This window comes from Pavona decussata, unplaced genomic scaffold, assembly GCF_977016875.1.
Source record: "Pavona decussata unplaced genomic scaffold, jaPavDecu1.1 SCAFFOLD_21, whole genome shotgun sequence".
NCBI lineage: Eukaryota > Metazoa > Cnidaria > Anthozoa > Scleractinia > Agariciidae > Pavona > Pavona decussata.
In genome coordinates, this window is record NW_028145444.1 from 4762501 (window position 1) to 4788383 (window position 25883).

A 25883-nucleotide genomic window follows, 5' to 3' on the forward strand; every position below is an offset into this window, starting at 1 on the left:
GTAAACTTTAATTTCCACTCGTATAAACATCACAACCTCGTGGCATCGAAAGCTATTTTTGACTCGTCATGAACGTTGAAAACTGAGAAAGAATAAAAATAAATGACAAATAAACTAAAAGAACGACTAATAAAGAAATACTACAGACGATACGACTTACATTCTGTGCTGGATATCGGACAGAAAAACGCTTTGAAAAACAAGATAAGCTACGATCTGTGAGCACGTGCGAAAAGGCAAGGTCACTGTAATCATGTGACCAAGCGTCGATGAACTTATGTAACACGACACGAATTGTCCAACAAAATAAAACAAAAGAAAATGACACATCCAAGTTTGTTCATCAAATTCTAGACTAAACAGTGGTCGCTACTCTTTTATACACATGGGTGAAAAGAGAGAAGATAGACTAAGTTTCTTGTCTGAGGCAATTATCAGACTAAAGCCACCGATTCTCGGCTCGAAAGTTCTATACCACATCTACCACTAAAATACCGGTATTATGCACTAATGAACGAGTAAATCAGTCAATAAGTATTTTATTTTACCAACATACCAACACACTTAAACGTGTTCTTTGTTGATCACCATAGTATGACTACGGCAACTAGCTTTGGATTTCGAAAGGAAAACCAGCTGGAACTTTGTTCCCTATCACCATTCAGTTGGAATTTAGTTTTTTATCTCTTTATACTTAATATTTAATACAAGTCTTTAAATTCCATTTCTCTACTATCTCTACTGAAGATCCTCATATGTGGTTGTTTCTCTCCTTAGACGTGCCCAAAGTGGTTTTCGACAATTCAAGGGAATTTCCCGAAATGAATTTCCAGACTCCTGAAGAAAGTGAGTAGATTGTTTAGCAATACATGTAGTAAACAATGAGTACTCTCCCATCTTTCCCAGAGATTCTAGAGCGCGCGTGAAAATCGCAACCAGTGAGTTGTAATTAGAAACAGCGATGAAAGATGACTTGTAAATAGATATAGGTGTGGGAGCTGGGGGTCTTCGTTGTGCGACTTTAACCCTAACTGTATTGTCTACACTCCAAAGCTTTCCAAATGACTATACATGTTCCAAAAAATTAGAACAAGGAAGACGGCTGTTGGTTTGATGAAAGTTTCCCAGTAAGACAATACTAAAACCGTTTTTGCTGAAGTGGATGCAGCCTTTCAAGCTGGGTTTAAAGCTTTTGGAAATGTTTGATCAACCTAGTCACCCGGATATTTTTTTACTCAGGACATCAAAAAGACCCAACCAGCTTAGCCAATCGAAAATGTCTGTTCCCAGTAGAGCACGACCGTAGATTGACACAAAATAGAGGGCCTTTCTACTTCAATTTGTTTGGAGCTCTGCCTTTCTCCACCCTCTTCCTTTCCAAATAAATCCAAAAAGGAAGGTTCGGTGAGTTACCGTTCTAGTTTGCTACCATAATTCGATTCCCAAGAATCAACTCACCTTTGTCCATTTTTTTCTTCTCCTTAGACGTGCTGAAAGATTTTTCTGACTATCCAAGGAACCTTCACGAAGATCACTTAAGGGAGTTTGACGAAGGTAAAGTGATTTTCTCATACTCAAGATACTTTCTGTTTCCGATCCCTTTCTTTCTCTTTCTTTCTTTTTCTACAAATTTAGAGGACACATTCTGGGTATATCATGTATTTTCGGCCAGCGATAGACCTGAAATACGGGATATGAGCTATAGTGGAGAAACTGAGGCTTTATTCCTTGTGTGAAATTGTTGAAAGAAGAAACTCAGAGAGTGGAATGTTTTAAGAATTTTACAGTTCCTGCATTTTTCTCGTTAAAACGCTGACAGTCGCAGTTTGGATGCACCTTTGAAGATCTTTGACAGTGAACATGTAATTTCATGATTTAAGGAAGATTTTTACATTGTTCAGACTCACTTTGGCAAATTTAGAGAATTTATTTAAAAATATTAACGTTTGCATTTGATTTCAACAAAAACACTAAGTTAGTGCGTGTTTGACTACGTAACAAAATAGCTTTCGCATATTCTCTCTCTCTCCTTACCAATGCTGTCGCAGGATCCTGTATCACGTACATACGTGTAGATGCAATGACGGGAGACGATTATGGAGCACAGTTCTCACAAAGGTCTAGAACAAAGCACTTGATAGTTCTCATGTTATCAGATAACACAAACGTTCGGGCAGAACTTGAAGGACCTATGACACGAAACCAACCTTATACGAGAGAGTTACACTTTGCAAGCCGGTTTCACCATTCACAGTGCGTGTCGTTATCCGACATTACGGAAATTCACCTACAAACTCAAAATGGAGGAAATGACGGTTGGCATATAGCATCCATTCGCACTTCTGTCAAGACTGGTGATAAGCCGTACCAGGATCTGACAAATGATCCACAACTCAACAAGTGGCTTGATGATAATGAAGAGGACGAGTACAATTACAACGCGAAAGACATTACACTAACACTGGTAGAAACCCACAATTGTGAATACGGAAATCCAACTTGTGAATGTAGTTCATCCGCTGAGGTTTGTACATTTAACCTTGAAATTGATGAAATTCGAACCTTCACCAGCTATCAAAAGTTAGTGGTGGATAAACCTACGGGAATTGCTATGCGAGGATCCCAGGGAGTGATCTATTATTTCGGTGATGATGGGAAACCCACGCCACTGCAAACAAATAGAACATGTTCAACACGGGACAAAACCAATTGCACTTATCCCCAGTTTGTAGATGGTAAAACGTATCGTTTGGCAGTAGCGGTCAATGGACAGATTCCTGGACCTACCTTGATAGTTCACGAGGGGCAAACTGTTGTAATTCATGTTCACAACAATCTTACCACTGAGGGTATTTCAATTCACTGGCATGGGATGCACCAGAGAGGAACACCTTGGATGGATGGTGTAGGGCAAGTGACTCAATGTCAGATAGGGCCTTCATCCAGCTTTTCATACGAGTACACTGCTCGTCCTTCTGGGACGTTTTGGTACCATTCTCACAGTGGTGCTCAAAGAACAGATGGCTTCTACGGTGCACTTATAGTTAAAGAAACCCCTGCAAGAATGAACGAAATCCGAAATGAACTCCAAGAGCATGGTGAATTTGAAGACCTTCCAGATAAGCACACCTTAACACTTCTAGACTGGCAACATGAGGCATCCTTGGACCTGTTCACCCAGATCCACGCTAGCTTGGGCTTTTATCCAGACAAACCGCTTGGCAAGGTGCCTACTCCAGCTGACGAACGGTATAATCCCACACGTAGTTTTGAAGAAGGAGGGGTTGGGCCTGTCCCGTATTTTTCTGGAATTATAAATGGAAAAGGCAGGCATGCTGATGTTCCATACAACAAAACAAGACTGAGTATATTTACTGTTGAGGCCGGAAATAGATATCGCTTTCGGTTGATTGGAGCCCAAAATCTGTATGCTTACAGATTCTCCATTGATGGCCATAAACTGACTGTGGTGGGCACTGACGGCTATTGGATTCAGCCTGAAGAAGACGTTGATTATATCATCATCCATTCCGGAGAAAGGTATGACTTTCTACTTAATGCAGCAAATAGCTTGGGGCTGAAAGACTACTGAATGCGAGCAGAAACTCTGGAGATTGATCTAAATGGAACCGGGCCACCCTACCAGTCCTTAGGACATGTGGCAGAGGCCATTTTGCACTACAAACAGAATGGGGACTCGGATGATCCGGATGTTCATGTACCGTCAACAAAATATCAAGAAATCAAAGATAAGTCTCCTCCCATACAGTGCACTAGCAACGACCCATGCAGAGCAGTGAACTGCCCATTTGAGAACTTTCATGCATCATATTATATTAACTGTACTAATGTTCAAAGTCTACGTTTACTCGAGCCAACTCCACCTGATGAGCTTCCAAATGCAAACCCGCATTGCGAAAATTGCATACATTTCATCAACTTCAATTTTGAGGGTGAAACTGAATCTAGCTCAGTGAATGGTCGCAATTTCATCCTACCATCCTTTCCTCCCCAAACTCAAAATGAAGATTTTCAAAAAAAGGACACAATTTGTAATCTTACGGCCGACTGCAATCCATCGAAACCCGAGTGCTCATGTGTCCATGTCATAGACATTCCACATAATGAAACTATTCAAATGGTGTTTTCAGCAATTGGTGCTTCCCACGTTCATCCAATTCATCTTCATGGCCACACGTTTCATGTTGTTCACGTTGGATACCCAGAATATAACCAAAGCACTGGTTTTATTGGAAAACACAATAGTGATATAAAATGCGATGATATAAACTGTACTAAATCGGGGTGCAACAAAGAGAGATGTACCAAACCAAGCTGGAGTAAAGAACGAAAGCCATTTTCTATCAATAACGATACGATCAGAAAAGACACAGTCATAGTCCCTGCTGGGGGATACGTTGTCATCAATTTCCTGTCCGATAATCCTGGCTACTGGTTTCTTCACTGCCACATAGAGGTGCACCAACTCGGGGGAATGGCACTAATTGTCAATGAGGCTTTTTCCAGTCAACCCCAACCACCCAAAGGGATGAACAAGTGTGGAGACTTTGAAAAAGTGCCCAAGTATCATAATTTTCAATCACACGGCCACAGAATGAACTATTAACTGAAATAGGAAAGGTCGTAGCTTTCTGATTAGTCTCCACAAAATTAACAATTGTCACACTCTTTGTTAAAGCGTATGCTAAAAGCCGTACTTCTCTAACTCTATAGTAACACAGAACTTCCACAAGCTGTTGATTTAATGACTGCCCGAGCACAGAGAATTACATTTTGATAATCAAGGTAAACGAGTGATTGTTTTTCTTTTTCTCGCAGTGTTCTTTAAGGACGGTCCTACTTTTGTTCCTGCGCATACGTTCTGCGCACCTCGAGATACTCGGGTTTCCTATGAGTGGGGCCTACTAATACATGTATTTTACTGCTTTTTAGAACAGTTATTGCTTAATTATCTCTAAAAAATGTTCAGTAGCCCTTGCTAAGATTTGCTTTTTCCGTAGTCATAAACCGCGTAAAAATGCTTCGGTATTAGTAGGCACCGTCCTTAAAAGAAATAGAAAACAGTCGTACACTCGCGAAAGATTGGGAGAACATGAAAAAGCTCTAGAAACACTCACGTACTCGGTTCGTGCTCTCACAGCATTGTTCGTTCTTCCGAACCGTCCATTCGTGTTCTATAACTGGATAGAAACATGGAACATTTTTTCTGTTTCTTAAAAATAAATCTGATCGAAATTATTTGCTTGTGAACAGTCTTGGCGCTTTTTCTGTAACCATGGTAACTCACTGACACTGAAAAGTCTCAGATTAGTTGACGTATGTATGCAGTAAGTTTGCATTTTTGCAAGTTTCAGAGCATTTTTATGGTCTAAATAATCTCAAGTGAGGGCATGAATTTTATTATAGTGAGAAACATTCTCTCAGGTGTTTTGTACCATACCATTTTAATCCTTTAGGGAAATGAGTAATGCACAGTAAAGACCTGAACGTAATACCACTTCTGAGTGTCATTGTAGAGGTTACAGAGGGAGATTTTTCTCAGTAATGTAAGAAGGGTATCATTGATGTCCTCCTCCATGCCCTATTAAATGAATCCCCCACCCACCCCCTCCCCCATTATAACCAAAAGATGAAGGTGTTACATCTGTTTATTCTTAGTCCTTTTGTTTCCTTTGGAAAATTTTTTTATGTGGTATGACAATGACAATCAGTTAGAGCCATAGTGTTGGTTATAGAGTGGCATTGATGAGTAGGTATTTGTAAGATTTTTAATAGAATTCAGTATTTTTAAAAGCCGCAATGACATTTGATGCTTAGTTTTTAGTATGCAGTATCTTAGAACAGTCATTAGAATTTATTATTGATTTCGATTCATAGTTCATTAGCATTCCTGTTGACGTCACTAAGCATTATACAAAGCAGAGTTAATTAGAAGTGTCAGTTGGCTAATGATAGGCAAAGCATACCACCCATGAATTCCCCCCTGCTGATCCTTAATGTGACTCTCATAGCATACCCTCATGAGTTTTGTCAGGCGGGAGGGGGGATGGTCACTACCCAATACTTAATGCTAATGAGTAAGCCGGATAATGTACAATTTATCTTCAACCATATATATCAATACTTTGTCAGAATGCTCTTGATTACAAGCCCATGCGTCACTAATACTGTTATTGCTAATCAACCATTTATCAGTGAAAACCATAAGTTATCTTAGGCATATTAATGATGTGAGGAAGTTATTTCAGCATTTCTTGATTTTACCGTTATTTGGATCGGCCGACATCATTACATGTTCATGAGCACTGAAGCGGCAAATTTGAATGCGAACGCACTTTGAAAATCCGAAAATAAGAGAAAAAAGGCCTTAATTTGCCTGCAGAGCACTGAAAAAACTCGCTTTTCTGACTTTCTTAAAATATTGTTTCTACAATTATAGCCCAAACATATGAATTCTTATGCAATGTAAGGACTACTATGCATTTGCGTTCAAAAGTTGGGAACAAACTGGCTTTTTAATGGGGAACGTGTTCCCGGTACGAAGTTAAGAGCGATTTTTAAGTGGGACTGGTTTCAAAAAAGTGAACAACGGGAAATTAAAATTTGATGCTTTTCTTAACTGACTAAGTCCTTACCTTTTAAAAGGGGTTAAAATAAGGACTATCCCATTTTTCTGAGTTGAAAGTGCGTTCAAATATGGCGCGTCTTTGCTGAGTAAGCCATTGTTCGAAGCACTCGACTGCATGGCTATGGCTGTCAGAACATTACAATAGTTATTCAGAACATCACTTAGTCGTTAAATGCGAATCAATGATCAGTGGCCCGCCAACTTTGAAATATTACAAATCATTATATTTTTAATATTTTATTTTCAACGGGTTTCATTGTGACATTTAGCGCCAAACTTTAGAAAAGCTGCTAGAGGATTAGTTTTTAGACTGTGAATGTGTTTTCGGGGTTATTTAATTGCTTGTTTTTGGGATTATTCAATGCTAGTTTTTTTCGGGGTTATTTAATTGCTTGATTTCGGGATTATTCAATGGTTCGTTTTTTCGTTTTTTTTTTTTTTTTTCAATTGCTTATTTTAGGGATTTAATCATTGCTTGTTTTGGCGATTATTCAATGGTTCCTTTTTCTGTTTTTTTTTTCAATTGCTTGTTTTGGGGATTATTCATTGCTTGTTTTTGGAATTATTCAATGGTTCGTTTTTTTGTTTTATTTTTTCAATTTCTTGTTTTGGAATTATTCAATAGTTCGTGTTTTCGTTTTATTTTTTTCAATTGCTCGTTTCGGGGATTATTCATTGCTTGTTTTTGGGATTATTCAATGGTTCGTTTTTCGGTTTTTTTTTTCAATTGCTTGTTTTGGGGATTATTCATTGCTTGTTTGTCGGGGTTATGTAATTGCTTGTTTTTGGGATTATTCAATGGTTCGTTTTACGGGTTATTTAATTGCTTGTTTTGGGGTTATTCAATGGTTCGTTTTAGGGGTTAGAGAAAAACACAAAAAAAAATTAAAAAAATATGCTCACAGAAAAGCCGATAGCACTTGTTCCGGTACACAACTTAGTTCCTAATCCACCTGAATGACGGTAATTAACGTGAAGCTTTCAGAAGTATTACTTTTATAATTTATCCTGCGCAGGTTAATTTATCTTTCTTAACAAGTTCCCTTCTGAAATAATCGGTCTCCTTTAGAAGTCACGCCACTTAACGGCACTAGCCGCTCATTAAATACTCATAAGTAATCTGACTACTAGTGTTACACACTAGCAACTTTTAACTGGACTTAATTTTGGGCGATACTTTTTCAAAACAAACTTAAGTGTTTAATTAGAGCTTTTGAGGTTTCTCTCGCCGTCTTCAAAAGAAAAAGTTGTAAGGCTCTCGCTATCTTCAAAGAAAAAGTTGTATAATTCTAGTCACCGTCGGATCTTTTGATTTAACGCTATGTTTAAGTAACTTGAATTGTATACTGAAGCGATTACATTTCTCACAACCCTACGATTACTGAAGGAATAAAGGCTGTTGGAACCAACTCAAGTTTCAGTCATTGCTGCGTACCAGTTCAAGATTTGATACCGTAACTTAGGAGAGTGACGGCTCATCCTGCAAGTGAGTTGCCCTTTTGAGTTTTAATTTCCCTCGTTATAGGTTATGCCACGCGCCAGACAATTGTTAAATCTGTAGTTGTCCAGAAAGTGCAAAAAGCTTCCATCACACTTATATATTGCTAATGAGGCAGTAGATTATTGAAGCATTAAAAGCGTAGGTACTTCATGTATCCCCTATTATGGAGTACTTAGATTTTAAATATGCGTACTATATATACCCTTGTATACCTCTGTATACCCTTGTATACCCCTGTATACCCTTTTATACCCCTGTATACCCTTGTAAATCCTTGTATAGCCCTGTATACACTGGTATTCCCTCGTATACCCCTGCATACCCTTGTAAACCTTTGTATACCCCTGAATACCCTTGTATACCTCTGTATACCCTTGTATACCAAACTTTAAATTGGGAATGTCATATTAAAAATATCTCTAAAAGATTGCTTCCGTCATTGGTGCAATTAAGCGCATAAGACATCTAATGCCATTTAATATTTTAGTCAATGTTTATCATAGCCTTGTTCAACCTCACTTTGATTATTGTAATGAGGTGTGGGGAAATTGTAACAAAGGCCTTTCTGATAAACTTCAAAAGCTTCAAAATCGCGCAGCCCGCATTTTGATGTCCGCTGGATATGATAGCAACTTGGATGATTTGTTCCGGGCACTAGGGTGGCGAAAACTCTGTCATCAAAGATTGGATAAAAAATCAATTATGATGTATAAAACTCTAAATGGGATGACACCTGAATATTTAAGATCAAACTTTGTTTTTCGCGATAATTTGAATTCTTATCATTTAAGGAATACTGAAAACACGCTAACTCTTCCACAACCGCGCACTGATTATTTAAAGAAAAGTTTTTCATACAGAGGAGCTCAATTGTGGAACAGTTTGCCAATAGAATTACGGCAAGCAACTACCTTGAATGATTTTAAGACTAAATTGAGACGCCACAGTTATAAGTAAGATTTTTAAACACGGCCTCCAAGAAAAGCAGCATTTATTGTTTAGCTTTGGTTTATTATTTTTAATTTTTATGATCCTAGTTAGGTAGATAGATAGTTAGTTGATAATAATAATCTGAGTAGCTGATGGAAAAACCGTGTATAAATAAAGTTATCCTATCCTATACCTCTGTACACCCTTGTATACCCTGGTATACTATAACAAGGTATATTAGGGTATACAGAGCTATACAAGGGTATGCAAGGGTACACAGAGGTATACAAGGACATACAAGGGTATACCAGGGTATACAAGGGTACACAAGGGTATACAAGAGTATGCAAGGGTATACAAGGGTATACAGAGTATACAAGGTTATAACAGCGTATAAAAAGGTATACTATACCCTTGTATACCTCTGTATACCCTTGCATACCCTTGTATATACAAGGGTATAAAGAGGTATACAAGGGTATGCAAGGCTTTAGAGAGGCATACAAGAGTATACCAGGGTATGCAAAGGTATAAAAGGGTATACCAGGAGTAAAAGGGTATATAAGGGTATAACAGGATATGAAGGGGTATAGAAGGGCTTACAAGGGCATGCAAGGGTACACCAGGGTATACAAGGGTATACAGAGGTATACAAGGGTATACAGGAGTATACAAGAATATAAAAGGGTATACAGGGTGCACAAGGGTATACTATTCGCTTGTATACCCTTGTGTACTCCTGCATACCCTGGTATACCCTTATATACCCTTGTATACCCTGGTATACCCTTGTACACCCCTGTATGCCCTTGTAAACCCTTGTATACCCATGTATACCTTGGTATACCCTTGCATACCCCTGTATACCCTGTTATAACCTTGTATACTCCTGTATACCCATGTATACCCTTGTATACCCTTGTAAACCATTGCACACCCCTGGATACCCTAGTGTACCATCATATACTCTTGTATACCCTGTATACCCTTGTATACCCCTGTATACTGTGGTATACCATTGTATACCTCTGTATACCCTTGTATACCGTGGTATACTATACCAGGGTATACAAGGGTATACAGAGGTATACAAGGGTATGCAAGGGTATACAGAGGTATGCAAGGGTATACCAGGGTATACAGAGGTACACAAGGGTATACAGGAGTATACAAGAGTATACCAGGGCATACAGGGGTATACAAGAATATACAAGAATATACATGAGTATACAGGGTATACAAGGGTACACTATACGTTTGTATACCCTGGTATACCCTGGTATACCCTGGTATACCCTGGTATACCCTTGTACACCCCTTTATGCCCTTGTAAGCCCTTGTATACCCATGTATACCTTGGTATACCCTTGTATACCCCTGTATACCCTTGCATACCCCTCTATACCATAGTATAACCTTGTACACTCCTGTATACCCTTGTATACCCTGGTATACCCTGGTACACCCCTGTATGCCCTTGTAAGCCCTTGTATACCCCTGTATACCCTTGTATACCCCTGTATACCCTTGTATACCCCTGTATACCCTTGTATACCCCTGTATACCCTTGTATACCCCTGTATACCCTTGCATACCCCTGTATACCATAGTATAACCTTGTACACTCCTGTATACCCTTGTATACCCCTGCATACACTTGTAAACCATTGCATACCCCTGCATACCCTGCTTTACCATTATATACTCTTGCATACCCTTGTATACCCCTGTATACTGTGGTATACCATTGTATACCTCTGTATACCCTTGTATACATACCCTGGTATACTATAAAGTGGAATAATAAATCTCCTATTAGATGGTTTTGCATATAATACCCGCGGACATTTTGCTCATCGCTCGTACTTGCAAAATATCCGCGCGTATTATATGTAAAACCATCGAATAAGATATATATACAAGAATATAGAAGGGTGTACAGGGTATAGAAGGGTATACCAGGGTATACAAGGGTACACTATACGCTTGTATACCCTGGTATACCCTTGTAAGCCCCTGTATGCCCTTGTAAACCATTGTATACCCCTGTATACCTTGGTATACCCTTGTATACCCCTGTATACCCTTGCATACCCCTGTATACCCTGGTATAACCTTGTATACCCCTGCATACCCTTGTAAACCATTGAATAACCCCATACCCTGGTATACCATTATATACCCTTGTATACCCTTGTGCACCTCTGTATACCCTTGTATATCCTGGTATACTATACTAGGGTAAACAAGGGTATGCAAGGGTATACAGTGGTATGCAAGGGTATACAAGGGTATACCAGGGTATACAGAGGTATACAGAAGTATACAAGGATATACAAGGATATACAGGGGTATAAAAGGGTATAGAAGGGTATAGAAGGGTATACCAGGGTATGCAGGGGTATAGAAGAGAGTACAAGGGCATGTAGGGGTATACAAGGGTATACAGAGGTATACAAGGGCATACTATACGCTTGTATACCCTGGTATACCCTTGTATACTCCGGCATACCCTTGTATACCCATGTGTGTGTGTGTGTTAACAAGTGATCATGATCTGGTGTCGGAAATCAATTGAAATCTAAATTCAACTCAAAAGAATACCCAGTTCAGTCAAATACAGTACAGTCAAATCTCGGGACGTCGTTTAGTGTCCGTAATAGCGAGATTCCGTAATAGCGGGGTGTGGGGAACAACAGAGGTGGCGGACTGGGCCTTGAGATTCCAGTTATTTATGAGTTACGTGGTGACCCGAAATATCTTGTAAGAACAAACTTATTAACAGAGTGAATCTGCTGAGCAATCGTTGAGAATGGAGGATAAGGGCTTGGTCTCTCCTAAAGAATCTGGAAGGAAAAGGCTCGAGAGTGAAAAAGCAGAGACAAACCGACATTAGTCGGAAGACCTATCATATCTGGGTGTGATGGCCCAACAGAACGCCTATCATCATTCGTAGACAAACCACTTCAGCCAATAGCACAGATACAGGACTCGTATCTTAAAGATACGACACATTTCATAAGTTTTATTGAAAGCACTAGGGTGCCTAGAAACGCTTTTCTGAGTCTCAATGGATGTCACTAGCCTTTACACGAATATCCCACAGGAGGAAGGAAGCATACGAGACCTTTCCTGCCAATAACCCTCCTATAGCTACAAATTTCCTCAGAGAACTGCTCAGCCTTATACTAAAGGAGAACTCCTTCCAATTTTCATGGGAAAGACTATCTCCAAAAACACGGAACTGCCATGGGCACTAAAATGGCAGTAGCTTTTGCCAACATCTTAATGGCATCTATAGCAAAGGAGATCTTAAGGCAGAGCGTTAACAAACCACTAACGTGGGAAAGGTTCATTGACGATGTATTTTGCTTGTGGGATACAAACAAAGAAGAAATAGAACATTTCATTGAGCAAGCAAATTCGTACCACCCTACCATAAAGTTTACCGCTGAAGTCTCAAAATTAGAAACAACATTCTTGGATACAACAGTCTATAAGGGAGAAAGATTCGAGAAATAATCGATTCTCGACGTGTGCACACATTAGAAACCTACTGAAACATTTCAGTACACAAACTGCAACAGTTGCCACCCAGCAGGCGTCAAAAAAGGCTTTGTTAAAGGAGAAGCCTTTAGGCTTCTGAGGACAAACTCTTCTAAAGTAGTGTTTGAGGAAAACATTAAAAACTTTAACACACGCCTGGCATCGAGAAGTTATCCTAGTAACCTGGTGGACAAAATCCTCTCCGAAGTTAACTAACACTCTTACACACAAAAACAGAAAGCGCACAAGAAAATTCTACCCTTCGTGACACAATTTCAACCATCACTGTCATGTTTGAAAAATATTCTAATGGACAAATGGCATTTAATACAAAACCAGCCGCTACTAAGAGAGATCTACAAGGAACCTCCCCTATAAAGGCTTTTATCAACACAATGGGCACACAGCGGGAGTCTGCAGGTAATCCACTTTTAAATAATGGGAGATAATATAACTGCATGGCTGCTTGGGTTTAAAAAATTGATTGGAATTGCTGACTTTTTTATTTGCGTATTTCATTTAGCGATAAAAATACAATATTTACATATCAAGATTGTAGACCAGAGTGGAGCCCGGAGTTCTAAAGCAGATGATGTGGAGCCCTACTGTAGAGCCCTGAAATTTTTGCCTTGGAGCCCTGGAGCCCTAAACCCCTTTGGGACCCTGTTTACAGAATTGCGTCTTGTTACTAAATGTAGTTCTATCTTTTTTTTGTATTTATTCTGCACTGTCATGGTACCTGGGTAAGCAAAAGTTGGTCTTATAAAATTTGACGGCAGAATTTATTCCGCCGTCAAATTAAGCTTACGTTTGTAAATAAAACAAGACAATTCGTTTCTTGGCTCGGTTTAAACGTTGCATTTCACATGTGCCGAATTTAATACGAAAGTTGTTACAGTTCGGGTTAATGTTACATTTAACGTCAAAAGTTGTTACATTTCGCGTTGATGTGACATTTTTCGTTAGTTGTTACATTTTGCGACGTAACAGACCAGGCTCTATTTTTGTCATGAAACAAACTTATTTTCACGCCCATTTTAAAGGTTTTAAAAATTACGCTATACAGACGAAAACAAGCTTGGTTAATTTCCAAATGAGTTTAGTACAACAAATGGTTTCTAATCGCCATTCGACTTTTTAATATTAGGAGCCTAGATATATTTTTGTGAAATGCTGGCAATTAAGTATTGGAAAAGGTAGAAAAATGGGTAAAAATTTCTGACAAAAAATAAATTGGAAAGATTATCCTTTTGGCTGAGAAAACGGTTGCGCTACAGTTCTTTTATTTTCCTTTTTTACAGCCCTATATATGTCAAAGGGTACCATTAGGGAAACATTGGTATAAAAGGGGCATTAAGGGGCTGTAACTCTTGGAGGAGCCTATATGTATGAAACTTTATTCAGTATCCCTCCCTCGGGGAAACAGCGCTCCTTTTCAGTCTAAAAGAGCTATATCACCTACTTTTAGTACATTCAACTCTCACTATAAAGAATACCTTCAGAACCCCACGAGTTGGTGTCCATAACAGTTAAAGTCCGTTATAGCTAGCGTCAGTTTCAGTAATTCTTCTTCCGGGACTTCAACTGCGCATGGTGTCCTTAATAACGGCCAGCGTGTCCGTAATAGCGAGGTGTGCACAAGGTAAGAGTTCACTGTATTAAATAAGAACGCTCAAGGACATACAAAGTCAAAGGAAATTCGCTTTTTGCTTAAAACTACGGTAATAGTTTGTCTTAGACAGATGAGAAATGAGGTCAAATAAAGTCTTCTACTACTATTACTACGTGTTTAATTTTAAGGTAGATTGTACCAGGTTCTAAGATGACGAAGAACGCAAACATAAATACGGAAATTGATTATACGGAATTCGCTCCAAGTTTACTATCTTAAATCTTAGAACTTTAAATGAACTAAAATCGGGTTTGGTGTCTTAAACGTTACAAAGAAATGGGGGATAACTTAGTAATAAAAAAATAACATTCCACTCGTAAAGAAATTACGTAACTACTCAGCAGGGACAGCCAGTGGTCGATACACTCGTTTTCCATTTCGTTTCCTTTTGTCGTATATGTAGTAGGAGAGCACCAAAAGGCAGACCGCTATAACTCCCGCCAAGGCAATCGTGGCAAAACGGCCCAAATCTGTAAAGTAAATAAACTATTCAGCGTAATGATCCTCACTTTACTGACAGGAAGTTACAAAGCATTTTGTGTAGGTTAGGGATCAAAGGGTGTGATAGCAAATGAAACAAGGCTTAATGAATAACTGGGCCCAAGGGAAACAAAACTCACTCTTATTTTCTTGACACGGGCTGGCACACAAATTTCAAGGTGCACGACCTGATCACGTGCAGGTCAAAAGTTCAAGTTATTTCCCTAGGGCCATAGTGAGTTTTGACCCATGGCACGTGACACGTTCTCCGCCACTCGGAAAGCGTATTTGAGTTGGGAGGTATAACAGCACGTATTATAATATAGCTCGCGTATTTTTCAGTCAGTGAAACTCGCAAACGACGCCCATTTTTGTGCACGAATGACACCATTTTTTCAGTCACTTCCTTGCATGTTTTATGATAGAAAAAACCATGGTTAAAGTTTTTTTTATTTGTTAAATTTGACGCTGGTTTTTTACTTACCAGCGCTCTTCTCCATTTCACGCAATTCTTTCTTTTTTTCCTGTGGTTGCGCTTCCTCGTCTTCGTCCTTTCGCATAAACGGTCCCTCAGCCAAAGTAATTTCCTCGTCTGTGGTTTCTCTAGGGACCACGGCGGATCTCTTGGCTCGCTTTGAAATACAGCCTTGCGAGCAGCGCGAGTTAGGATCTGCTGCGTTACATATTTTCACCCGGCAGTGCATGTAAACAAACTGATGTACACCAATGAACTTGAAGGCCTCCAGGCTAAACTTCTGGGTGCGTTTGTCCGCTGTTGGAATGAAGTTGACTCTGTCACCTTCTTCACATCTGAAGAGGATAAAGGGAAATTTTAAGTCAAAGCCGAACTTCAAAATTAGTCCTGCCTACACTGGAATTCGAAGTAAGAGAAAGAGAAATTTCTAAGGTGATCTGAAAGAGGCGCGCAAAATATTCATAAAGTGAACCTACTTGCAGATCAAAGATAACGAAGAAGAGCTTCCTCTTCAAATTAAAAAACTAACAGTGGCTCACAAAATATTGTATAAAAAGTGTTGTTTGCCTTACCCGTCTTTGATGAATATGTATTTCGGGCCAGGCTTGTTGGGATTAGGATCCGGTGTAGCAAAGCACTCTTCTGCTAAGATAGCCAAACGTCTGTCGTCTGTATCCACACTGACTTGTACGTACAGTATTTTCCTCAGTGGTACCCTTACCGGGAATTCCCTTTTCTTGTAAGGCGAGAGATACCTGTTGTCTGGGAAAACGTTCATTTCCAGCACGAATTTTCCAAGTCCGTGCTTGGAGAAAATGACCTTCTTGCTTTCCACTTGAAGGCCCACGGATGACACGATTCCATTGTTTGAGTAGAAGCAGGTGAAGGGGATTTCCACCTCTCGAACACTTGTGATTATCTGATTACGCTCCAGAGGAATTTCTTGTACATTGTTCAGGTAAGAAACGAAATTTCGGGTGTGTCTGCTCACTGTTTGGCAATCCGTCAGCTTTGTGTGAAGAATAAAATGTGTTCTAGTCTCTCGGGCTCCACATTTAACATCATTGAGTCGAAGATGCTCTTTGTCCAGACCAGGAACAACGTCCTTGGGGATGCTGATCCACATCTCGTTCTGACCACAAGTTAGGTTGACCTCTAGAAGTTGTATGGAAGAACAAGTGTTAAAAAGGAGTGCACCGAGAATTTTCACTGGTAGTATCACAAGTAGTGAACAGTCTAGTGATGTGTTTAATCTGTACTGGGAAATTTTGTTGTTACAATACACAGGTGATGTCCATAATGCCCGTTTAATAAGGATAAACTACCAGCAATGCATTCTCTTGAAAGGCTTGTTTGATACCTCGCTGGCAAAACACTGATAATGGAAAGAACGTTTGAAGGAAAACGACAACAAATATCATTTTGGCAACTGAAATAACTGACGAAGGGCGAACATTACAAACAAATGTCACTATACTGGATGATAAGACTAAACGCAAGACCCTAACCGACAAATAGGTTTTTCAGAGAACACTAATAAAGAAACTGCAACATCACCACGATGTCAATAACATAAGGCCCTTAACTTTCAAAATTTCGTAATGTTATATCTTAGGCATTGGACCATCCCCTTAAAATTTTCGTTTTCTGTAGGCCTCTCTCGAGCTCTCTGTAATGGAATTGGGTTGGTCCGTTAAAGAAACAAGAAGAAGAAGAAAATCATTTATGTAAGAGATAAATACCGAGAACGGAGGTATTAATCCATATACATCCCGAGGGCCGTAGGCCCGAGGGATGTATATGGATTAATACCTCCGTTCGAGGTATTTATCTGACTTATTTCATGAATAGCGATCCTTTGTTCAAGGGGACAAACGCCGGCTAATTAGTACCGTCACACTTAGGTGAGAAACGGAGAACAATAGAAGCAACCTGATGTGTGCGTTTCTCGCAGTAATGCTAACGTAAATGAGGGATTTATCTGTATAAATCCCTCGTTTCAGTTAGTTTAATATTCATGAAGTATGTAAGTTAAATAAAGGATGTTGAATAACAAAAGAAAATGTGTGATTCATGAAATAATGAATAATGCACATATTGCAGTCTTTGCAACTGAATTTACGTGTCTAAAAAGATATAATAGTAGATAATTACAATAAAAGTAAAAAATATCATAAAAAAAGTTTCCACTGTACACAAATAATCATATGCTATGGCTTATGACGAAAGAATCTTTAAATCGATCTGTCCTACATGTAGGAGAATCAAAACAAGGGAAATATTAGCTATTGATAGGTAATTCCAAGAGAGCCTTGATTTAATTTCCTCGTGCATGCCATTTTACTGGGAGCCACTATCAATGTATAGGGTTCAAAGACATTGATGTGATGATTTCATTTTCGGCCATTTTAGTGCGGTTTTCATTTGAGTGTCATAAAACCAAAACCAAAGTAATTACTCTGGTCAATCGCAACAGATGTAAACAACACAACGAGCCAATCAGAATTCGAAGCAAATACATGTAACAGATGCCAAGCGCGGGATCGCGTGCGGAGAAAACACGATTGGTTTTCGTTTGGATTCTCATTGGATGAGAAAGTGGCGCGAGTTTTGTTAACCAATCAGGGAGCGTAGTAATGCAAAACCAAAGGAAATGCGAAATTACTTTTGACACTCAATTGAAAACCGCTTTGTCAGCCTCGGGCCTTGTTACTTGATAGAACAGAATTGAGATAGTCTTACCTTGCGGCCCAGGCGGCCCAGTGGGACCAGTGGGCCCAGCGGTAACTAAAAAAACACAACAAACAGCAAAATTAGGCGGCAAGTTGGGAGACACCAAGGTTAGGGTTGGGTCTATCGATAATTTTCCAGAAGAACAAGACATGTTCTAAGACTTTTGAATTTGTTTCGTTAGCTTTTGATAACAAGCATTTGAAACATTATAGTAGAAAAGACAACACCACAGCCTCGATTCCTATGAAAATAAGTCTGATTATGAAAATACGCTGAATGTAAAGGTATAATGGCCGAAAAAAAAAAGATTGACAAAGTAAAAATGCGCGGTGACCAACTGAGATCTTTCTTCGGATATCTCTGCAGTTATCTCGCTAGACTTTCTGAAAGTCGCTCGCTCCGCGCTCGCTCGCTCGAGGTCTGACGATCGCGCTTCACGCTCTCTAAGCTCGACTTGTAAGTAATTCTATTATCTCGCAAATTGCCATTTTATTAGAACCTCCCCTTAATATGAATGTTTTGTTACGTTAACAAGCTCTTCCCATCGCCGGCTTCTACAACTGTGTGTTGCGAGTAAACATCGTTTTCTCTTTTGTTTTATTATTTTTTAACAACAGAGAAAAAGACAGCAACTTCATCAGCCACGATTTACGAAATAGTCCGGCTAAAAACAAACGGATTCAAGCCAGTGAGAGCTTTTAATAGCAACCGAACGAGATTTGATAAGACAGGTCAAAATTGTTCTATCTACCAAAGTTTTTCAGAGGTCATCTTTAACTGAATAATACAAGGACAACTTTTACAAGCGATTCTTAGCCCGGTGTATCGCCGTCAGTTCTCGGCTAGCACGCAGGAATGTGAGACTACTCTTTCTATTTGAGAAACGGGTCAAAACGTTTTGCGTTATCTTAAATTTGCCTGGTTTGCACTAAATTAAGCCTTAAAATGTTTCTTCTAGTATCGTGTAAATCGGAGACAAACATGTTCTGGAAATCACATTTACCTGGTTCTTGGGGTGTGGATGGCAGCGCTGTAGATGGTGTCAACTTAGTAGTTGACGGTCCTGCAAGTATGAAATGACAAAGTGCAAATTAAGATAAATGACGGACTCATGAATATCTGAACCCTGGGTCGCTATTTAATACATTGGCATACCACTTCAAAAAGAAAAAAAATCAAAAATAAGCAAGCAATAACAGAGGAATGGGTTGGAAATCAGTGATTGTATATATATTATATTAGCTCAAGCTCCCGTCGGTACAAAAAAATTCAAAACTTAGATAATATTTCTCAACAGATTTAACCCTCACAAACGTGAGGCGATCTCTAGTAAGTTGCTTCAAAGAAGTTGAGAAAAGAAACCTGAAAAAATTCAGGCTTGAACAGGATTCGTGCCCATGACCTCTATCAACTGAGCTGCCAATTCTATTAGTGCAATGTTGCTCAACAACGCAAACAGTTCTCTCGGTAACTATACACCTCCGCAGCTAATTCTGGAATATTTAAACAGGATATTTACCACGCACGCACGCCAAGGATACCTAGCACGCAGCACATTCTGTGTAACCTAGCATATTGCTAGGTTTCATCAAAACCTTAATATACCTTGAAAAAGGACTGATTTGTACCAGGTCCAAAAAGCTAGCTGCTCTTCCCCCACCCCTCCCCCCCCCCCCCCATCCTTCCACCATCGAAATGTTCAGGGTTTATTTACCCTGTTTTAATAAAAAAAAAAAAAATTGCTCAAAAAACGTTTTATCACAGACAGGATATAACTAATACTCACCTTCGCTGTTACCACAATAACGCAAATAACACGCATTTTTTACAAATGGTCCAGTGGCACTAAGCCCACAGCACCACATCAGGGATACAACTATTACTCACCTGTATTGTTACCGCAGTATCGCAAGGAACACGCAGGAGGCTTTTGTAACTCGTACACGTAATAAACACCGCAGTTTCGAATCTTAATATTGTTTTTCCACCTACAGCAGTTGTTGGACCAGTGATAGCAAACTCGACGTGTCACTACACCTTCCAGAAGCGTTGGGTGTTTGCCGTTAAGCCAACCTGGAGCATGAGTACCGCAGCGTCTCATGGGAACACATTTCTCTGGAATCTGGTCACCACTGGCCCCAGTCATTCGATACCAGCCTGGTGACACGATGTTATCTGGTGCTCTTCCGTCGCATTTGACACTGCTTTGATCTGAGTTACTCTGTGCACGGTCAGCTTGATTAAGTGCCTTATACATCTTACATTCACTTGCCTCTCCTACAAAGACACAAAATCGCAAGTGCTTGGCATTAGAGCCAGTCAATCATTTTAAATTCAGTAAAAACAATATTAGATAATTATCGTCTGTTCAGATATTCAGCACACTGAAGAAGGGACACTATTCACAGGAGTCGTTAAAGAGATCTACCAATAGGTTTGTTGATCTATTATTCTCAAACTTATTAATAATTCATGAAGCCAAAACAAAACAAATCACTACCGTGAAGGAGGTTTAGTAATGTGATCTTAATTATCATAAAATTTTGTAAACTTTTGCTTCGGATTTCTCCAAGAATTATCAATAGTTTTAGAAGCTATATCAAACACTCGAAAGAGAGTTTCCTCCTATTTCCAAACACCTCGAAGTTGGTTAAAAAAAACTCGGTTGCGCCTCGTTTTTCCAACTTAATTCTCGATAATGGGAATCGGAGGAAACACTCTTCCTCGTGTTTGATATATTACAAAGATTACTCGGGACCTGGTCCTCAGCAATACACCACCATTCATTGAATGTGCATGCTGTAGTTCACTTATGCTGTCATATAATAAAAAGGGTAACCCAAAAGAATAGTTTATAGTAATAAATCTCTCACCTTCACATTACTAATAATTAAAGCCAAAACTACAAACACTAAGTGCCAAAACATAAGTGGCATTCACCAATTGTCTAAAATACCATAATAAATATATATTGAATAATGATAAACACAAAACCTTAACCTTGTGCCATTTAGTTAAACTAAATGACACTTGCAAAATTGGTCTCGGAAAGCCCTATGCAATTTAAAAGCAACAAAAATTCATACTCACCGCAGTAACGAAGCCAACACGTAGGCGGCTTTTTCAACTCGTAGACGTAAAAAGCACCGCAGTTTTTCACTCTGATGTTGTTCTTCCAGTTACAGCAGCTGCTTGACCAGTGATAACAAACTTGGCGAGTCACTATACCTTCCGCCACAGTAGGATGATTTCCATTGAGCCATCCTGGAGCATGCGTACCACAGCGATTCTTCGGTGGGCATGAGGTTGGCATCTTGTCACCAGCACCAGCAGTAAAGCGATACCAGCCTGGGTTGAGATCATTCTTGTCACACTTTAGTGGACTTTGAGCGGTGTTTCCCACAAGACGACTTGGCGAATTGAGAACCTTGTAACCGCTGCATGGGTCAGATGCTATAATGGAACAGTGTTCAGTGTAAGAGAAGTAATAAAAAATGCTAGAAGGTTAATAAATGTAAAGAAACTACGCAGAATGACCAAGATGAAACGTCTGCTTTTAAAAGAAGGTAGACGAATGATCATGAAAATGTAACTGTCATACATTAGAAGGAAAGTGTTTGTGCTGTGGTCTGCCTCATACCTGGCGTGGATCTTGGTGGTGACAAGGTGGCTGGTACTATAACAAAGAGAAAACCATGTAAGTTATATATTGTGAGGGTATTTCTAGGATACAAAACCTCAAGTCTTTCATGTCATCACTTGAGTTTTAAGAATGAGCTAGATCTTTCTTCTCGTTGCTCACTTGTCTTTCTCCTCTATTCTGCGCCGTAGCCTTAGTAAATCTTTGACCAGTTAAATAGATAGTCACTGGACAAGAACCAAAAGCTATTGAGGTTAACCAGCTCTTTAAAGATGGAACCGTCTCTGAACTACAAATGGTCCAGAGGCATTAATCCACCCATCACTACATCAGATATACAACTATTACTCACCTGTATTGTTACCGCAGTATCGCAAGGAACACGCAGGAGGCTTTTGTAACTCGTACACGTAATAAACACCGCAGTTTCGAATCTTAATGTTGTTTTTCCACCTACAGCAGTTGTTGGACCAGTGATAGCAAACTCGACGTGTCACTACACCTTCCAGAAGCCTTGGGTGTTTGCCGTTAAGCCAACCTGGAGCATGAGTACCGCAGCGTCTCATGGGAACACATTTCTCTGGAATCTGGTCACCACTGGCCCCACTCATTCGATACCAGCCTGGTGACACGATGTTATCGCATTTGACATTGCTTTGATCTGAGTTACTCTGTGCACGGTCAGCTTGATTAAGTGCCTTATAGGTCTTACATTCACTTGCCTCTCCTACAAAGACACAGAATCGAAAGTGCTTGATATTAGAGATCAATCACTTTAATATCAGTACAATCAATTTTAGATAATTATCGTGTGTTAAGAAATTCAGGGCACTGAAGCTGGGACAGTTTTCGTTGGAGTCGTTGGAGAGATCTACCAATAAGGTTTGTTGATGTATTAAGAGATTACTCTTAACCTGGACTTAGCTATTGTCCTAAGCAAATGTTAAGGACACTAACCAGTTCCCGTTTATTTGATTGGCCTTCTTGATCAGACCATAGTTACTTGTCCCTAGTTGCAATGTTTATTCGCATTGTTATCGGTTTGATTGGTCTTGTAATCGGACCTTTTAGCGTTCCCACGCGCATATAAAAGCGGGTGTAGCGTCTCTTTTTGCCAGAGAGTCACCTACGATAGCCTATTGAAGTTTTGGTTTGCGTTTTCTTGAATCCTTGGCACAAGTGGGACCGATATGTAAGTAATCTTTTATTTTTTGTTAAGTCAGTTTTCAGTCTGGGCGAATGTACGCAAACGGATTATTGTACAATCAACCACAAGAGGGATTAATCGCTTCATAGTCGCCAAAGGCGTCAATTGGATGGAAACACGTTTATCAGCAGTGAACGCCCACTACGTTTTAGGTTAGAGAGCGCTAGGCTCAAAATCAGTTCCTAATATTATTTTAATGTACGACTGTTGATTGAAACTCGATTAGTTTGAAAATACTTTTATGCTATTTAATTGTTAATGTAATTGTAAAAGCCGCATTATCGTCGCTAGGACCTAGTTTGATTGTGCGTCTATTTCGACTTAATTAGTAGAGTTTCGTTTTGTTGTATTTCAGTTTGCGGTCGTTTGGTCGTTTAGCTGGTCGTTTTAGTTGGTCGATTTGGCATTTTGGTCGTTCTCTACTATCTGTCGTTTCTCGCTAGAATAAATTACCGTTAACTGTCAACTTTGGTTCTCCGTGGTTCTTGACTTTTGAGTTTAAAGACCCGTAAACTAGTCTCTAAATGCTTCGCCGCGACACGACTTGAAATCTTGAATTTTGGATCATTAAACTTTCCTGTCAGTCCAACAAGCACCACAGCAATACACAAACATTCATTGAATGCGCATGCTGTAGTTCACTTATGCTGTCATCTAAGAAAAAGGGTAACTCGAAAAAATACTTTGTAGCAATAAATCTGTCACCTTTATATTACTAATACTTAAAGTCAAGAATTGAAAAATTAAGTGCTAAAACATGAGTGGCCTTCAACAATTGTCAAAAATGCAATTATGAATATATATTGAATAATGATAATTATACACAAAACCTTAACCTTTTGCCATTTAGTTAAACTAAATGACACTTGCAAAATTGGTCTCGGGAACCCCTGACGTTTTTAAAGCAACAAAAATTCATACTCACCGCAGTAACGAAACCAACACCCAGACGGTTTTTGCAGCTCGTAGACGTAAAAAGCTCCGCAGTTTTTCACTCTGATGTTGTTCTTCCAGTTACAGCAGCTGCTTGACCAGTGATAACAAACTTGGCGAGTCACTATACCTTCTGCCACAGTAGGATGATTTCCATTGAGCCATCCTGGAGCATGCGTACCACAGCGATTCTTCGGTGGGCATGAGGTTGGCATCTTGTCACCAGCACCAGCAGTAAAGCGATACCAGCCTGGGTTGAGATCATTCTTGTCACACTTTAGTGGACTTTGAGCGGTGTTTCCCACAAGACGACTTGGCGAATTGAGAACCTTGTAACCGCTGCATGGGTCAGATGCTATAATGGAACAGTGTTCAGTGTAAGAGAAGTAATAAAAAATGCTAGAAGGTTAATAAATGTAAAGAAACTACGCAGAATGACCAAGATGAAACGTCTGCTTTTAAAAGAAGGTAGACGAATGATCATGAAAATGAAACTGTCATACATTAGAAGGAAAGTGTTTGTGCTGTGGTCTGCCTCATACCTGGCGTGGATCTTGGTGGTGACAAGGTGGCTGGTACTATAACAAAGAGAAAACCATGTAAGTTATATATTGTGAGGGTATTTCTAGGATACAAAACCTCAAGTCTTTCATGTCATCACTTGAGTTTTAAGAATGAGCTAGATCTTTCTTCTCGTTGCTCACTTGTCTTTCTCCTCTATTCTGCGCCGTAGCCTTAGTAAATCTTTGACCAGTTAAATAGATAGTCACTGGACAAGAACCAAAAGCTATTGAGGTTAACCAGCTCTTTAAAGATGGAACCGTCTCTGAACTACAAATGGTCCAGAGGCATTAATCCACCCATCACTACATCAGATATACAACTATTACTCACCTGTATTGTTACCGCAGTATCGCAAGGAACACGCAGGAGGCTTTTGTAACTCGTACACGTAATAAACACCGCAGTTTCGAATCTTAATGTTGTTTTTCCACCTACAGCAGTTGTTGGACCAGTGATAGCAAACTCGACGTGTCACTACACCTTCCAGAAGCCTTGGGTGTTTGCCGTTAAGCCAACCTGGAGCATGAGTACCGCAGCGTCTCATGGGAACACATTTCTCTGGAATCTGGTCACCACTGGCCCCACTCATTCGATACCAGCCTGGTGACACGATGTTATCGCATTTGACATTGCTTTGATCTGAGTTACTCTGTGCACGGTCAGCTTGATTAAGTGCCTTATAGGTCTTACATTCACTTGCCTCTCCTACAAAGACACAGAATCGAAAGTGCTTGATATTAGAGATCAATCACTTTAATATCAGTACAATCAATTTTAGATAATTATCGTGTGTTAAGAAATTCAGGGCACTGAAGCTTGGACAGTTTTCGTTGGAGTCGTTGGAGAGATCTACCAATAAGGTTTGTTGATGTATTAAGAGATTACTCTTAACCTGGACTTAGCTATTGTCCTAAGCAAATGTTAAGGACACTAACCAGTTCCCGTTTATTTGATTGGCCTTCTTGATCAGACCATAGTTACTTGTCCCTAGTTGCAATGTTTATTCGCATTGTTATCGGTTTGATTGGTCTTGTAATCGGACCTTTTAGCGTCCCCACGCGTATATAAAAGCGGGTGTAGCGTCTCTTTTTGCCAGAGAGTCACCTACGATAGCCTATTGAAGTTTTGGTTTGCGTTTTCTTGAATCCTTGGCACAAGTGGGACCGATATGTAAGTAATCTTTTATTTTTTGTTAAGTCAGTTTTCAGTCTGGGCGAATGTACGCAAACGGATTATTGTACAATCAACCACAAGAGGGATTAATCGCTTCATAGTCGCCAAAGGCGTCAATTGGATGGAAACACGTTTATCAGCAGTGAACGCCCACTACGTTTTAGGTTAGAGAGCGCTAGGCTCAAAATCAGTTCCTAATATTATTTTAATGTACGACTGTTGATTGAAACTCGATTAGTTTGAAGATACTTTTATGCTATTTAAGAGCAACTTTCCCTAACCACCGCGTGAGGGGCGGCACAAGGTCGGAAAAATGGACCGCTTGATATTTCGTCCAGAGATAACCTATGGTATGCTAATAATCGTGGTATAAGTTTTAG

At 39.6% G+C, this 25883-nt stretch overlaps 2 protein-coding genes and 2 long non-coding RNA genes across 4 annotated transcripts in view; 2 read left to right on the forward strand and 2 right to left on the reverse strand.

Moving 5' to 3' along the window:
- Positions 1-328, reverse strand: part of LOC146486363 (uncharacterized) — a 370-nt gene extending 42 nt beyond the window's left edge. Inside the window, exons 1-2 of the long non-coding RNA XR_014860386.1 lie at positions 161-328; positions 1-82 (exon numbers count right to left, since the gene is read on the reverse strand). The exon at positions 1-82 is cut by the window's left edge and continues 42 nt beyond it. This is a non-coding gene — a long non-coding RNA (uncharacterized LOC146486363). The remainder of the gene's footprint in view (positions 83-160) is intronic.
- The window catches only part of LOC146486362 (uncharacterized), a 2624-nt gene extending 1239 nt beyond the window's left edge, over positions 1-1385 (forward strand). Inside the window, exons 2-3 of the long non-coding RNA XR_014859590.1 lie at positions 778-846; positions 1240-1385. This is a non-coding gene — a long non-coding RNA (uncharacterized LOC146486362). The remainder of the gene's footprint in view (positions 1-777; positions 847-1239) is intronic.
- A 309-nt stretch (positions 1386-1694) lies between these two features.
- On the forward strand, positions 1695-6432 carry LOC146486364 (uncharacterized). The gene is given in 2 exon segments (XM_085097090.1): positions 1695-1704; positions 2007-6432. Coding segments are annotated over 2 exon segments (2631 nt in total). The 3' UTR covers positions 4628-6432.
- A 5995-nt stretch (positions 6433-12427) lies between these two features.
- Positions 12428-25883, reverse strand: part of LOC146486365 (uncharacterized) — a 34949-nt gene continuing 21493 nt past the window's right edge. The window contains exons 19-30 of the mRNA XM_085097099.1: positions 24661-25035; positions 24309-24344; positions 23759-24121; positions 21979-22353; positions 21627-21662; positions 21077-21439; positions 19874-20263; positions 18990-19049; positions 17996-18040; positions 15826-16408; positions 15263-15588; positions 12428-14768 (exon numbers count right to left, since the gene is read on the reverse strand). Of these exons, the coding sequence (XP_084953225.1) occupies positions 14632-14768; positions 15263-15588; positions 15826-16408; positions 17996-18040; positions 18990-19049; positions 19874-20263; positions 21077-21439; positions 21627-21662; positions 21979-22353; positions 23759-24121; positions 24309-24344; positions 24661-25035 (3089 nt within the window). The 3' untranslated portion in view covers positions 12428-14631. The remainder of the gene's footprint in view (positions 14769-15262; positions 15589-15825; positions 16409-17995; positions 18041-18989; positions 19050-19873; positions 20264-21076; positions 21440-21626; positions 21663-21978; positions 22354-23758; positions 24122-24308; positions 24345-24660; positions 25036-25883) is intronic.